We start from the raw sequence: 13,516 nt of genomic DNA on the forward strand, positions 1-13,516 counted from the left end.
CAGAAAGCAAAGTACAGTGACTTAGACAATGTACATACAAGTCTGTACACACGGGCAGACTTTTCTGTGCTATTTTCTAGCCTGAGTGACAGACTAGAAGAAGTTCTAGTGGTTTATTTTCTCAAAATAGATGAGAGTTATGTACCAATTATTTATAGAGACATTAATTTCCTCAAAAGAAAAACCACCTGTAGGTATAATAAGGTAGTTTTAGTAAGATTCCAAAATGTCTTCTTGCCCCGAAATTCACATCTGAAATAGACTAACACATAGGCTAGATGTTTCAATAATTTTTAGAATAGGGCAAGGTATAAATAAAATTTAAATTATCTGTAACAGGTTTTGAAATTCTGTACTTTCAACAAAATAGTGAATTTTAATGTAACTATATAAGTCCTTCCTCAGAAAATATATAAATAAACTTTATTTATGGCATGCTTACATCAGTAAGATTGCTACTAAATACACAAAGGCAAGTAAGAGTAACCATATATGTCTGCTTTATTATAACCTTAATTTTCTGATTATTAAATCTATCTCCCCAAAGAGAGAATTACAAATTGGCATATTTTTTCCTATTTTTTAAGTCAAAATAAAACCAGCTCATCTCTGACATATACACACTTTCAAATCCTGTGTGTTTTTAAGTGAATTATTTCTACACACCTTTCTGACCACCATGCAGTGTCAGAGGACATGCAATTCACAGCTTATACCACCGGAGGGCACTCCGAAAATCTTTAAACAAGTTTTAGAATGGAATTTGTACCTACTAGGAAGAGGACCTAGTCCTAGACCTTGAAATTCATGGGCTCAGTAGTGGCTTAAAAAACATGTTTCAGAAAACATGTGTTTGATCATAAAAAATAAGATGATGACAAATATGCATATTCAGTTCACAGCTTATCTCTGAGTCTCATGTTCTTACAATGAAAGTTGAGGTTCTAGATCAGAATAAACAAATAACTTCAAATGAAACAATAAAAAATTACTAACTACTAACCAGTCTCATAAGAGTATCCTTCTAGAGTAAATATTCATCATCAACAAACAAAAGTTCACATTTTTGTAGAAAACAAAAGAAATTCAAGAATCACTTCAAATATTAATACATACATATATGATTTAAAAGCTGGTCAGAAAAGACTTGGTTTAATATAGACACAGTACTTCAGTTCAAGGAGACAGGTAACCCGTGGACACCCTACCTGTTTCCTGTGAATTCAACACTTCTAAGGCATGCATCATGGCACTTGCGAAGACATTGGCATCTTCTTTGCTGCCAAAGTTGAGACCATACACCTGTCTAGCATCCCGCCATTGATGGAAGGTCTGTGTAGCTTGATTGTACTTCAATCCTTTAGGAATGGCACAATTTATCACAACCTAAAAGACAGTAATTCTTTATAAAGTTAAGCTAATAATTGGCAAAATCAGCAAAGTCAACATCCTGACTAGACATGCTCATTCAAACCTGCCCCTGACCAACCTCGGCAAAAAAAGCAAAAATGGTTAAAACCAGTGTCTGGAGTAAAATCAGTCTGCAGAAGTTAACAGCCTGATAGATGTTAGGCTGTCTGTCGTTACAAGTCTCTGGCCTTAAAAGAGTAAATCAGCAAAACGAAAGAAAATCTATATCCCTCATTAAATATATCTGAACATTTACTGAAGTTTTATAAATTCAGAAAGCATATAAAACATAAGCATGTATCTCAGTGATTGCTCCTAGGTAGCCAAACCCTGATCAAAAAATAGGACATTAACATCAGAAACCCCCTCCCAAAGGTATTAGCCACACTTCTAACATCAACAAATAGTTCTGTAGGTTTTGAGGTTTTATGTAAAAGGAGTTAAAGAATATATACTGTAATTTGCCCTCCTCTCAAAATTATTTATGAGAAGCATCTATTCATTGTATGTAATTGTGGTTTACTGCACACATTTCTCTTGGGCATATACCTAGAAGTAGAATTGTCACAAGCCATACTACGCTCAATTTCAGCAGAAAACTCCACATAGCTTTCCAAATTGGTCCCATCAATTTTCACTTCCACAGCAGTATACAATGGCTTGCACAACCACACATACAGTGCATCGTTATAACTGGTATCGTCAGTTTCAAGTTCAGCGATGGTAGCATTTCCCTTATTACTACTGATATGTAGCACTTTCTTGTATTTTAACAGCTATCTGGAGATCTTCTATGAATACGTGCTTAAATTAAATCCCTTGCTCATTTTTTAACTGAGTTGCCCATCTTTTTTTAAATTGATCTATTAAGAGTCCTTTATATATTCTGGATGATCCCACTGTTGGTTGTATGTTACAAATATCTACTCCCATTCTGTGACTTGCCTTTTCACTCTCTTAATGGTGTCTTTCGATGAACAGAAGTTCTTAACTTTTATTCAGTCCTAATACACAATCTTTTCCTTTATAGAGTCAATGCTTTTTGAAATCTGTTTAACAAATGCTTCTCATGTGTGATAAAAGTGATAAAAATATTTGTCCATGTTAATTTATAGAAGCTTTACTGTATTAACTTTCATATTTACATCTCCAATTCAACTGGAATTGATTTATGCCTACGATATGAAATAAGGTTCAGCTTTCTTTTTTGTTCCAATATGGCTGTCCAGTTGATCCGGCAGTACCTACTGGCCTGCCGCAGGTTTACCTTTTTCATAAACTAAGTGTCGAAATGGCTCTGTTTTGTTCTACTGGTCAGTATGCCTATCTCTGAGCCAACATCACAGTGACTTATTGTTATAAGTTTATAGGAGGTCTGGATAGCCACTAGTGTGTCCTCCTACTTTGCAGCTGCTCAATATTGTTTTGGCTGTTCTCAGTCATTTGTGTGCAGCTACAATTTTATACTTATGGTCAATTTCATATTATTTATCCAATTCACCAGTCTCTGTTTTTAAATGTAGTGTTTAATCCATTTACACTTAATGCAAGTTATACATAACTCTGGGCCTAAATCTATCATACCTTCTTTTAGAGTTCTTTACTATTGTCCTATTAGCTTGCCAGTTACAGTGTTCTCACTGTTGTTTCAGTGGTTGCCCCAGAGATTGAAACAGGCATCTTAAACTTATCAAAGACACATAGGAACCAATACTTTTGTCTTCACCTCAACAATACACAGACTTACAATACTTTTATCTCCAATAAAACTCCCTTGTTCCCAATGCCCATCCTAAGAAGTCTACACTATTTTTATCAGGTATCTTTAATTCCATTTACATTTTAAATCCCATAAACCACTATTAGTAGTCTTATACAGTTGATGGTCATTTAAGATTTACCCAATATTTACCCTTTTTTGGTTGTTTTTTATTCCTCTGTCCTCTCCAAGCTTCTGTGGGGACCATTTCTGATCTTGATGAGCACCTTTTAGAATTTCATTCAAAGCAGATCTCCTGATAATGAATTCTCCATTTTGGTTTCTCAAAATAATCTTTATTTCACCTTCACTATCGAAGACTATTAGGTATGGGATTTAAGTGGTCATTTATTTTCTTTTATCCTTTGCGTTCTAACTTTTACCGTTTCTACTGAGAAGTCAGCTGACAGTTTATTACTGCTTTTTAAAGCTGTCTTTTTCTCATGGATCAAACTAAAGAACTTCAACTTGAATTTAGTATACAGTGATTTTAACATGGTATGTTTACATGTGGTTTTCTTTGTACTTACCACTTACGGTTTATAGCATTTCTAAGGTGATATTCTTTCATCATTTCTGAAAATTTGTGTTCACTGTTTTGTCTTCGATTATTGCTCCTACCGCGTTCCCGTCTCTCTTCTGAGACGCCAGTAAGGGAAGGGTATACCTTACACTTTTTACTGTATTTCCTATGTCCCTTAAGCACTTTTTCATATGTCCATAATTTTCTCTCTCCAAACATCACAGCTTCAGAATGAATATTTCCTTCTGATCTATATTCCAGTTTACTGATTTTTTTCAGTAGCCTCTAATTTGTTATAAACTCATCACTGAGTTACTAATACCAGCTATTTTATTTTTCAATTCCAATATTTCCATTTAGCTCTTTTTCTACTGAAATTCTCAATTTAGTTTTATTTCCTTGAATACATTAAGCATAGTTATTTAAGTCAGTTTTGATAATCCCATTAATTGGATTCCCAGTAGGTTACTGTTACTGTTCCTCTTGTCTCCTTGTATGCTGTTTATTTTGACTGAATACCAGATACTGACTATGGATAACTCTATGGAAATTTTGAGGCCTAAAATGATGCTATATTTTCCCAGGGAAGATTTACATTTGTTTCTGGCAAGCAGCTAGGGAAACTAACAATTTCAAATTACCTCAATCCAAAAGTGATTAAAATGATTAGAGGCTGAGTATCAGTTCTTCTAAAGGCCAGTCTACTTAGAATCAAACTTCTTCCCCAGGGTATGGGGCTTCTGGGTCCCAAATCACAACCTGGGTGATTACCAAGACAACCTCCCCTCATTAGCAGATCTGACTTATAATTTTTGTTCTACTAGTCCCAGGAGTCTGCCAAAAGTTCTGTTCAGCTACTCAGGCTCCTCTTTCAAAACTAATATGTGCTTCTGGGTAAAAACCGGTTCCAAGCTAGGCTCACTTCTCTGATTCCTTCTTCTTTTAAGTAATGGACCCATAATTCTTCACTGTCATGTCAGCTCTCCAAATAGACTTTTTTCTTTTAAATATTCATCCAATTATTTTGGTTCACAGAGAGAAGCTTTATCTAAATTACCTCATCCACCAATATCCAAACATGACATTATTTTTAAAATATGATGACCACTTAAAGATAAGTGAAGTAAGCTAGATATAAAGGAAAAAATATTGTATGATTCCAATTATTTGAAGTACCCAGAATAACAAACTTTGCAAAAACAACATAGAATGGAGGTTGCCAGGGATTATGGTGGAGGGAAATGGAAAATTATTCTTTAAAGGGTTCAGAGCTTCAGTCTGGATGAAAAAGTCCAGAGATGAACAGTAGTGATGGTTGCGGCAAAGCAGTGTGAATGTATTTAATATCCCTGAATGAAATTAAAAGATGCTCACTCCTTGGAAGGAAAGTTATGACCAACCTAGAGAGCATATTAAAAAGAAGAGACATTACTTTGCCAACAAAGGCCCGTCTAGTTAAGGCTATGGTTTTCCAGTGGTCATGTATGGATTGAGAGTTGGACTATAAAGAAAGCTGAACACCAAAGAATTGATGCTTTTGAACTGCGGTGTTGGAGAAGATTCTAGAGAGGCCCTTGGACTGCAAGGAGATCCAACCAGTCCATCCTAAAGGAGACCAGTCCTGGGTGTTCATTGAAAGGACTGATGTTGAAGCTGAAACTCCAACACTTTGGCCACCTAATGTGAAGAGCTGACTCATCTGAAAAGACCCTGATGCTGGGAAAGATTGAGGGCAGGAAGAGAAGGGAATGACAGAGGATGAGATGGTTGGATGGCATCACCGACACAATGGACATGGGTTTGGGTGGACTCCAGGAGTTGATGATAGACAGGGAGGCCTGGCTTACTGCAGTTCATGGGGTCGCAAAGAGTTGGACATGACTGAGCAACTGAACTGAATCGTACACTTAGAATTTATTAAAATGGTAAATTTTATGTTATTTTTACTACAACTTAAAAAATATGGTCACGTCTTACCATTTACCTTCTATACATATTGACAGTGGGAGAGGGTTACAAATCCTTAGCTACTAGAAACCCAAAGCTACTAGAATTTAATACCACAAGAAAACTATGAACCAAATTTTAAGGCAATGTATATCTTGCTTGACAAAGAGGTTATAAGGGCAGACAAAAAAGATAGTTACGTTTACTTTTTCAACTCTTCAGTGACAGACTATTAGAAAAAGTTGAGGAAAATATTACTATAATTAAAATTATACTACCTAAATCATTAGCTCAGTTTTTTCAATATAGAAATTTTAATAATTTATAGAAATTTTAATAATTTTAAACAAATTATTTCATTCTATCTTTCAAGGATAGACAATGCTATATAATCTTAAAAAGCTTTAAAAGTAAAGAGGGACACATACACCCTAATTTAACAATAACTGTTCACCAAGGATGCTATTGGGTATGAACGTCTTCAAAATTCTAATACAGCAGACGCAAGGAGCTTGAATCTAGATTAGTGATTTACACCTTGCATACACCCATCCATTTTTAGCCTGATCATAACAGATTAAACCGTGGAATAACATCTATGCTTCTTTCTGACATGGCTCATCAGCTTATCTTGTCTGTGAAGTCATCACAACCTTTTCCCCCATTTTCTCAACAAACTGATCATTCTTTTGTGCCCTGGCTACACAATGATTTATTTATCATAACTGAAACAACTAACTGTGCTTTCTTTACATGTGTAACATCCCCATTCTTCACTGCATTGTTCTTCAACGTCAGGAATTTATTACCTATATAAAACCTAAACACACCCCCTAGAACACAGTAAGTACTGAAGTATTAAGGAGAAAAATGGCAGCTTTTCATATATATGTATATGATTTGTACATATTCAATTTTATAAATAAACTGTGGTTAATTTTTCAATGGCTCTTAGACATTATTTAATAAATTATAATAATATGTTCCCACTTAAAATAGACTGATAACCATTAAGCAATGAAAAAAGGTACTCTGGAATGAAACCAGTTATTTATGAGATTTATTCTTAGGTATTTTATCACTGCTGTTACTTTAAGTAGTATCTGTATAAAATTATATTTTCAAATTGTTTATTGCTAGTTATACAAAAATGCTACTGATTTTTATATATTCATCTTATATCCAAAGACCTTACTGAACAATTTTATTAGTTCTAATATTTTATTGCAGATATTGGGATTTTTTTACACATACAATTATATCATCAGTGAATAACGTCAAGCTCCGTTTCCTCCTTTTCAATACTTATAGCTTCTATTTCTTTATCTTTATATTACTAGATTGCCATCTCTGCAATAGAAAATGAAAATGACTAAAGTTGAAATCCTCAAACTTATTCCTGAGTTTAATGGAAATCCTTCCAACACTGAACTGTCTTCTAGATGTCTGCTGTGTGTTTACATTATTCATCTTTATCAGCTTAAGAAAACTCATTTTTATGCCAAACGTGCTGAGCATTATTCTGTATGGATTTTATCGGTGTTATTCTTCTAGGTTTTCTCCTACCAAATTAATAGGCTACTAATGTTAAACTACCTTTACATTACTGAGATAAGAGAAAGAAATCCTCTTTGGTTAAGAGGTGATCTTCCCCCCACCCCCTCCTCCCATATACATTGTTACATTTGGCCTGCTAATATCTTATTGAGGACTTTCATCTCTTTATCAATGTTAATAACTGAAATGTGTTTATAATTTTCCTCTCTGAAATGGTTGTGTGTCTTAGATATCAAAATTACACTAGCCTCATAAAATACTCCTCTTTTAAGATTTCTTTTTTGACATGGATCGTTTTATTAAATTTGTTACGATATTGCCTCTGTTTTATGTCTTGGTTTTTCGACCACAAGGCATATGGTATCTTGACTCCTGGACCAAGGATTGAACTTGCACCCCCTGCAGGAAGGTGGAGTCTTAACCAATGACTGCCAAGGAAGTCCCAAAACACTCTTTTCTAGAACGGTTTACATAAAACAGGTAATAGGTTAAAGATTTTTAATCTCGTTTATAAATGCTCTGGACATTGTCCTTTCAAAAACATATCTGGGGTAGATTATTAACTACTGATATATTTTATGACTGATAAAAATATATGACTGATAAAACAAAATATAGTCTATTATGTTTCTATACTTTCTGCCAGTTATGATAAATTATATTTTTCTACAAGATGGCCCACTTATTGGTGTAAAGTTGTTTTATGATATTATCTTATGATTTATTTCCTTACTGTAACTACAGTGATATCTCTTTCCAACCCTAATGCTGTTTTATTTGTAACTTTTGGGGGGGGGGGGGTTGATTCTGTCAATTTATTCAGGGAAGCAGTTTCTGTGTTGTTAATTTCTATTTATTTTTTATTTTCTTTTATGTTTAGTATTTCCTTCTGCTTTCTTTGGGTTTGCTTATTTTATGTCATTTGTCCATCTACCTAGAGGGTATTATGTAAATGAAGTAAATCAGACAAAGACAAAGACGCTATGGTTTCACCTACATGTAGTATGTGAAACAAAACAAATGCACAGACATAACAAAACAGGTTCACACATACAGAGTGCAGGCAGGCAGCGGGGGAGGAACCGTCTTCTAGCCAAGGACAGCTTAGACGTCCCACAGGTTTCTATGTCATATCTTGTCACTCAGATCCAGCGTTTTGTTCTTTTTTTTTTTTTTTTTTGACTTTTGAACATTTTCTAATCTTCATAATGATTTCATCTTAGTTTCACAAATTATTTACAAGTGTTTTTAAATTTCTAACATTTTAAGAAACACTCCATTTGTCAAAAACCGGAAGCCATCGGATAGTTAACTTCTCTTATGAATAAAAATGTCAGTATTTCATCTTTACATAGATTTCTTTCTAATCATTTGTTTTCAACTGAGGTGTAACTGATATTTAACATATTCATTTCAAGTGTACAAAATAATGTTTTGATCCCCTTATTTTTAAATACTCATCATCTTTTTCACCAACATTTAGATATGTTTAGGTTTGCTGATCAGGATATCAAGTGACCAATTCACTGAATTTACCAAAAATTTATTTTACAGCTACTAGTTTGTAATGTGTTTAAAATGTTCAATAACTTCTATAAAGTTCTAGTTGTCCAGTTCCCATTTTCACTTTGCAGCAGCCTCTTAGGGAGTATTCAGTCAGTCTCTGGCCCAACTCACTCCTGAGACAGTCTGTTGGAGGAAAGACAAAGAGGACAGAGAGGCAGAGAAGGCTCTTGGGGAAACCAGAGAAAGGCTGAGCAACAGGTGCACAGAGCAAAAGGAGAGAGGGGAGGAAGAAGAAGGAAGAATAGGGTGGAGGTGGAGGCAAAGGGGAGAGAAGGGAGCCTGAGAGGGCGGAGAGCAGCAGGCTAGGGCAGTCAGTACTAATAGGTAAGCTTGCTGCATTCAGTGAACTACTCTTTCTGCCAACTGATTCAGGTCTTGGAAAGTTCCTCTCCTGGGGAGCAATGTATTTGTTTTTGCCAGGCGCCGTAGGAGTTTCACTGGCCGGCAACCAGGAATGGTTAATTTCTCGGCTGGAGATGTGTAAATGAAGCTGGAGGCTTCCATTTTTCAGAGGAGCTCCTAAACTAGCTCAGACTCCTCTGCCTACCTGTACTGGTTTAGGAAGATTGTTCTTAGTCTTCTTTTTACGGTGTGCAGCCCCTTGAAAAGGTTCAGCTTTAGGCAGTTTTGAAACTTTGATACCAGTTTCGAGGCCCAGCATCTCAAAGGGCACAACGCGTAGCATACAAATACCAAATCTAAGTCCCCGGATATTACCAGTTCATAATTTCCATCCCCGAATACAGGGCTGTCACAGCATCTCACCACACACTACACCAGCCTGTCTCCCAGTGGAAATTCAGGGAACTATCTTTTTCTCATAAGAACTCAGCTGGATATCTGTTAAGATTTTTTTCCCCCACATATATTTAACACTGGCTGATTTTACCATCTTACCAGCTTCAAAAGTATTTCATCAATCTGTTCTTTTTATAAAAAGTCCTCACTGCTACTAGTATATACTTAATGCTAATAAAACCCTATCTCCATTTTGCACTGTCTACTGGCTCCTGATCTGGAAAGGCCCCAGAAATCAAGTAATCAGATAATCCAGTCACCTTTCTAAGAAATCCAGAGCAGGGAATTACCAAAAGCTTAGTTGTCATGCCAGACCTGAATTACAAAAGCCCAACTATTCCAGCAACCTTAATACAATTTTTCTATCATATATGAACTTAACAATACTTTATGAAACTATTTGAATTTTGAACTCCTTCCTATAGTCCAATACCCCTTACCTTTGGTGGGAAATGAATTCCTTAAACACAATCTGCTACCTAAGTGATATTTCATATTTTAGTTTGTCTTAAATTTACTTTAAATTCCCAAACCTAGCTGGAGGATTTAGTGAATATCATAATTGAAAAACTCAGATTTATATTCCTGAACAATTACTTCTAAATTGTCATCTAAATTCAAGCTTTATAAAGATGGAGAGGGTGGAATGGCAAAGCTATACCCAGTTTTTCCCACAGAGACTCTTTTGGCTACAAAATATGACTTTAGTTTACTGAATATATTGAGTCCTTTTGTAATACTAGGTAACTTTAAGAATTAACAAATCCTTACCTGATGGTCCTGAATCTTCCTGCCCACCACTCTGAATGTGTTGTTGCCTGTATGGTGATATATATGAACTCTGCTGAACCCAGTTGAACCACCGGCTGGCACCCACTTTTTATTGGCATCATCGTAAACCATCACAGCAGCTCTTGCCTGACAGATACTCTGTTCACTGGGAAAGAGAGGGAAAAAAAAAAAAAGCAAACTTTTAAGATACTTAAATATGCTCAGTTTCCCACAAGGCCATATAAAATCGGTATCTAACAAAGCGGTCGGTCAACAATCAGTGCTTTACTGGGTGCTAGAAATGATGACAGTGAATAAGGCAGAGGCTTTCCTGCTCTTACGAGTAGACTCTAATGGGGAAGACAGACCAAAAAATGAAGTGTAATCAGGAAACAAAGGAGGAGATCAGGGTCCACAAAGGAGATTGTACATTATATAAACAATATAAAAAACATTTTCTTCTATCAATTAATCTAATATATCCATTAAACTGAATGGAACTATAAGTATAAATTAATCATCATTTCACTGTGCGTGTATCTATACGTTTATACTATTGGTGAACTGTTTGTGATTACCCATCTTTACTGGAAAAATTACTTTTATCATCAGGCTTGCTTCAAGGTCTATGTAACAAACTCTGCTATGCTCCATCTGTCCCGTGAGATATGGGGGGCACTAGTGATCCCTGGGTGGCACTGTTACTGAGCCCCTGACTCCACTCAGATAAGGTAACATCCTATGTCTCAAATTTCTTCACTTAAAAATGAAACAGTAAAATGAGATTTCTAAGCATTCTTCTAGATTTTCAATTCTAGCCTTCCCAAATAAATATTAAGGAAAAAAAGACCAAATCCATGATAGAATTTTTAAATCTCAGCTTCCTTTCAATTATTTTGTTATCAAGTGAAAATGAGATTTTGTTGCTGTTGTTGTAGAGATGATTTTCATTACATATTAAGCAATAATTTCATATTTCAACTATTCCAAAATACTACCAGGCAAAAAAGACCAGTTGGAATTTTACTTTATACCATATTTTATTTCTTAAAAATCAAACACAAAAACTGAACAGAAGAAAACAGGTATATTAACTCTATGATGACTATTAACCTAATTAAAATGACTCAATCTTCACAGTTTTCATAGATTTATCTGACGCTTAAGTAGTTGTTAATGGAGATGCTAAGTAGCTTACTCAACCCTATCTTTAAAGAAAGCATTGCTCATTCCACAAATTTCAGCCTCAAAGTAAATCATGTGGGTTCTTCCCCAATATCCTGGGAAACAAAATGTCACTTTCATCCCTCCCTTCTGGCCCGTCTCTCAACAGTATACGCCTGTGCTTTGCTAGACTTTGGTGATTTGATGACAGAAGGATCACAGAAGACCTAAAGAGGTCACAGTACTGAGCAATAAAACCACTCACAACAGTAGTGTTAAAACTGTTCATAATTTTCCATTAACGAAATCTCATCAAAACTAACTGGTAATAATATCTGTGCAGTACAAACACTGAAATAAACCCAGTGGTACTGTCTAAATTTTTATGCTGTACTGAATTTTTTTTGTTTTTTTAGTAAAATAGTTCTGGGAGTAAAAATGAGGCAATGACTAAAGCTTGAATTATTTTTAAAAGCTTGATTAAAGAGTCTTTGTCAGCACAGCAGTTGAAATCTCTTCATCACTCACAATAAAAATACTTGTTAAGTGACAAAATTTACATAACCCTTTAGAAAGAAACAAGCTAAGGCAAAGTGCCTTTTACGGCATACAATCCAAGAAATAAATTTACTAACAGTGAACAACAATTCACTAAACCCATCTGTAAATTAATATAGAACAGATTTTCCAGTTTTCACAAAACAATATTTTTGGACACACAATTGCCATGCCTCAAAAAAAAAAAAAAAGGTAAGAAAGATACATCAGAAATGTAAAACCAGGAAAGTTAAATATAATGTCCTAACTTTCTCCTCCACTTTTTTCTTCCCCGTTGCTCTACAACGGGATGCTGGAGACATTCCAAATATTGAAGTTCATCAGTCAGTCGGTTCAGTCGCTCAGTCGTGTCTGACTCTTTGCGACCCCATGGACTGCACATGCCAGGCTTCCCTGTCCATCACCAACTCCCGGAGCTTGCTCAAACTCACATCCATCAAGTCATCCAACCATCTCATCCTGTCGTCCCCTTCTCCTCCCACCTTCAATCTTTCCCAGCATCAGGGTCTTTTCAAATGAGTCAGTTCTTCCCATCAAGTGGCCAAAGTACTGGAGTTTCAGCTTCAGCATCAGTGCTTCCAATGAATATTCAGGACTGATTTCCTTTAGGGTGGACTGGTTGGATCTCCTTGCAGTCCAAGGGCCTTTCAAGAGTCTTCTCCAACATCACAGTCCAAAAGCATCAATTCTTCAGCGCTCAGCCTTCTTTAAAATCCAACTCTCACATCCATACATGACCACTGGAAAAACCATAGCTTTACCCAGATGGGCCTTTGTTGGCAAAGTAATGTCTCTGCATTTTAATATGCTATCTAGGTTGCTCATAGCTTTTCTTCCAGGGAAAAAGTGTCTTTTGATTTCATGGCTGCAGGCAACATCTGCAGTGATTTTGGTGCCCGAGAAATTCAAGTCTCTCACTATTTCCATTGTTTCCCGATCTATTTGCCATGACTCTTGAGAGTCCCTTGGACTGCGAGGAGATCCAACCAGTCCATTCTGAAGGAGATCAACCCTGGGATTTCTTTGGAAGGAATGATGCTAAAGCTGAAACTCCAGTACTTTGGCCACCTCATGCAAAGAGTTGACTCATTGGAAAAGACTTCGATGCTGGGAGGGATTGGCGGCAGGAGAAGAAGGGGACGACCAAGGATGAGATGGCTGGATGGCATCACTGACTCAATGGACACGAGTCTGAGTGAACTCCAGGAGTTGGTGATGGACAGGGAGGCTTGGCATGCTGTGATTCATAGGGTCTCAAAGAGTCGGACACGACTGAGCAACTGAACTGAACTGAACTGACTTTCCATGAAGCGATGGGACTGGATGCCATGATCTTACTTTTCTGAATGCTGAGTTTTAAGCCAACTTCTTCATTCTCCTCTTTCACTTTCATCAAGAGGCTCTTTAGTTCTTCTTCACTTTCTGCCATAAGGGTGGTGGTGTAATCATATCTTCATAGTTAA

At 36.1% G+C, this 13,516-nt stretch overlaps 1 protein-coding gene across 21 annotated transcripts in view; it reads right to left on the reverse strand.

The window, feature by feature from the left end:
* Window positions 1–13,516, reverse strand: part of ENAH (ENAH actin regulator) — a 154,872-nt gene that overhangs the window by 65,209 nt on the left and 76,147 nt on the right. For all 21 annotated transcript variants that reach the window (XM_060396052.1, XM_027976306.2, XM_027976305.2 and 18 more), the window contains 2 exons: window positions 10,332–10,497; window positions 1,209–1,386 (listed from right to left, as the gene is read on the reverse strand). In XM_060396052.1, the coding sequence (XP_060252035.1) occupies window positions 1,209–1,386; window positions 10,332–10,497 (344 nt within the window). The remainder of the gene's footprint in view (window positions 1–1,208; window positions 1,387–10,331; window positions 10,498–13,516) is intronic.

Source organism: Ovis aries, chromosome 12, assembly GCF_016772045.2.
Source record: "Ovis aries strain OAR_USU_Benz2616 breed Rambouillet chromosome 12, ARS-UI_Ramb_v3.0, whole genome shotgun sequence".
Classification (NCBI taxonomy): domain Eukaryota; kingdom Metazoa; phylum Chordata; class Mammalia; order Artiodactyla; family Bovidae; genus Ovis; species Ovis aries.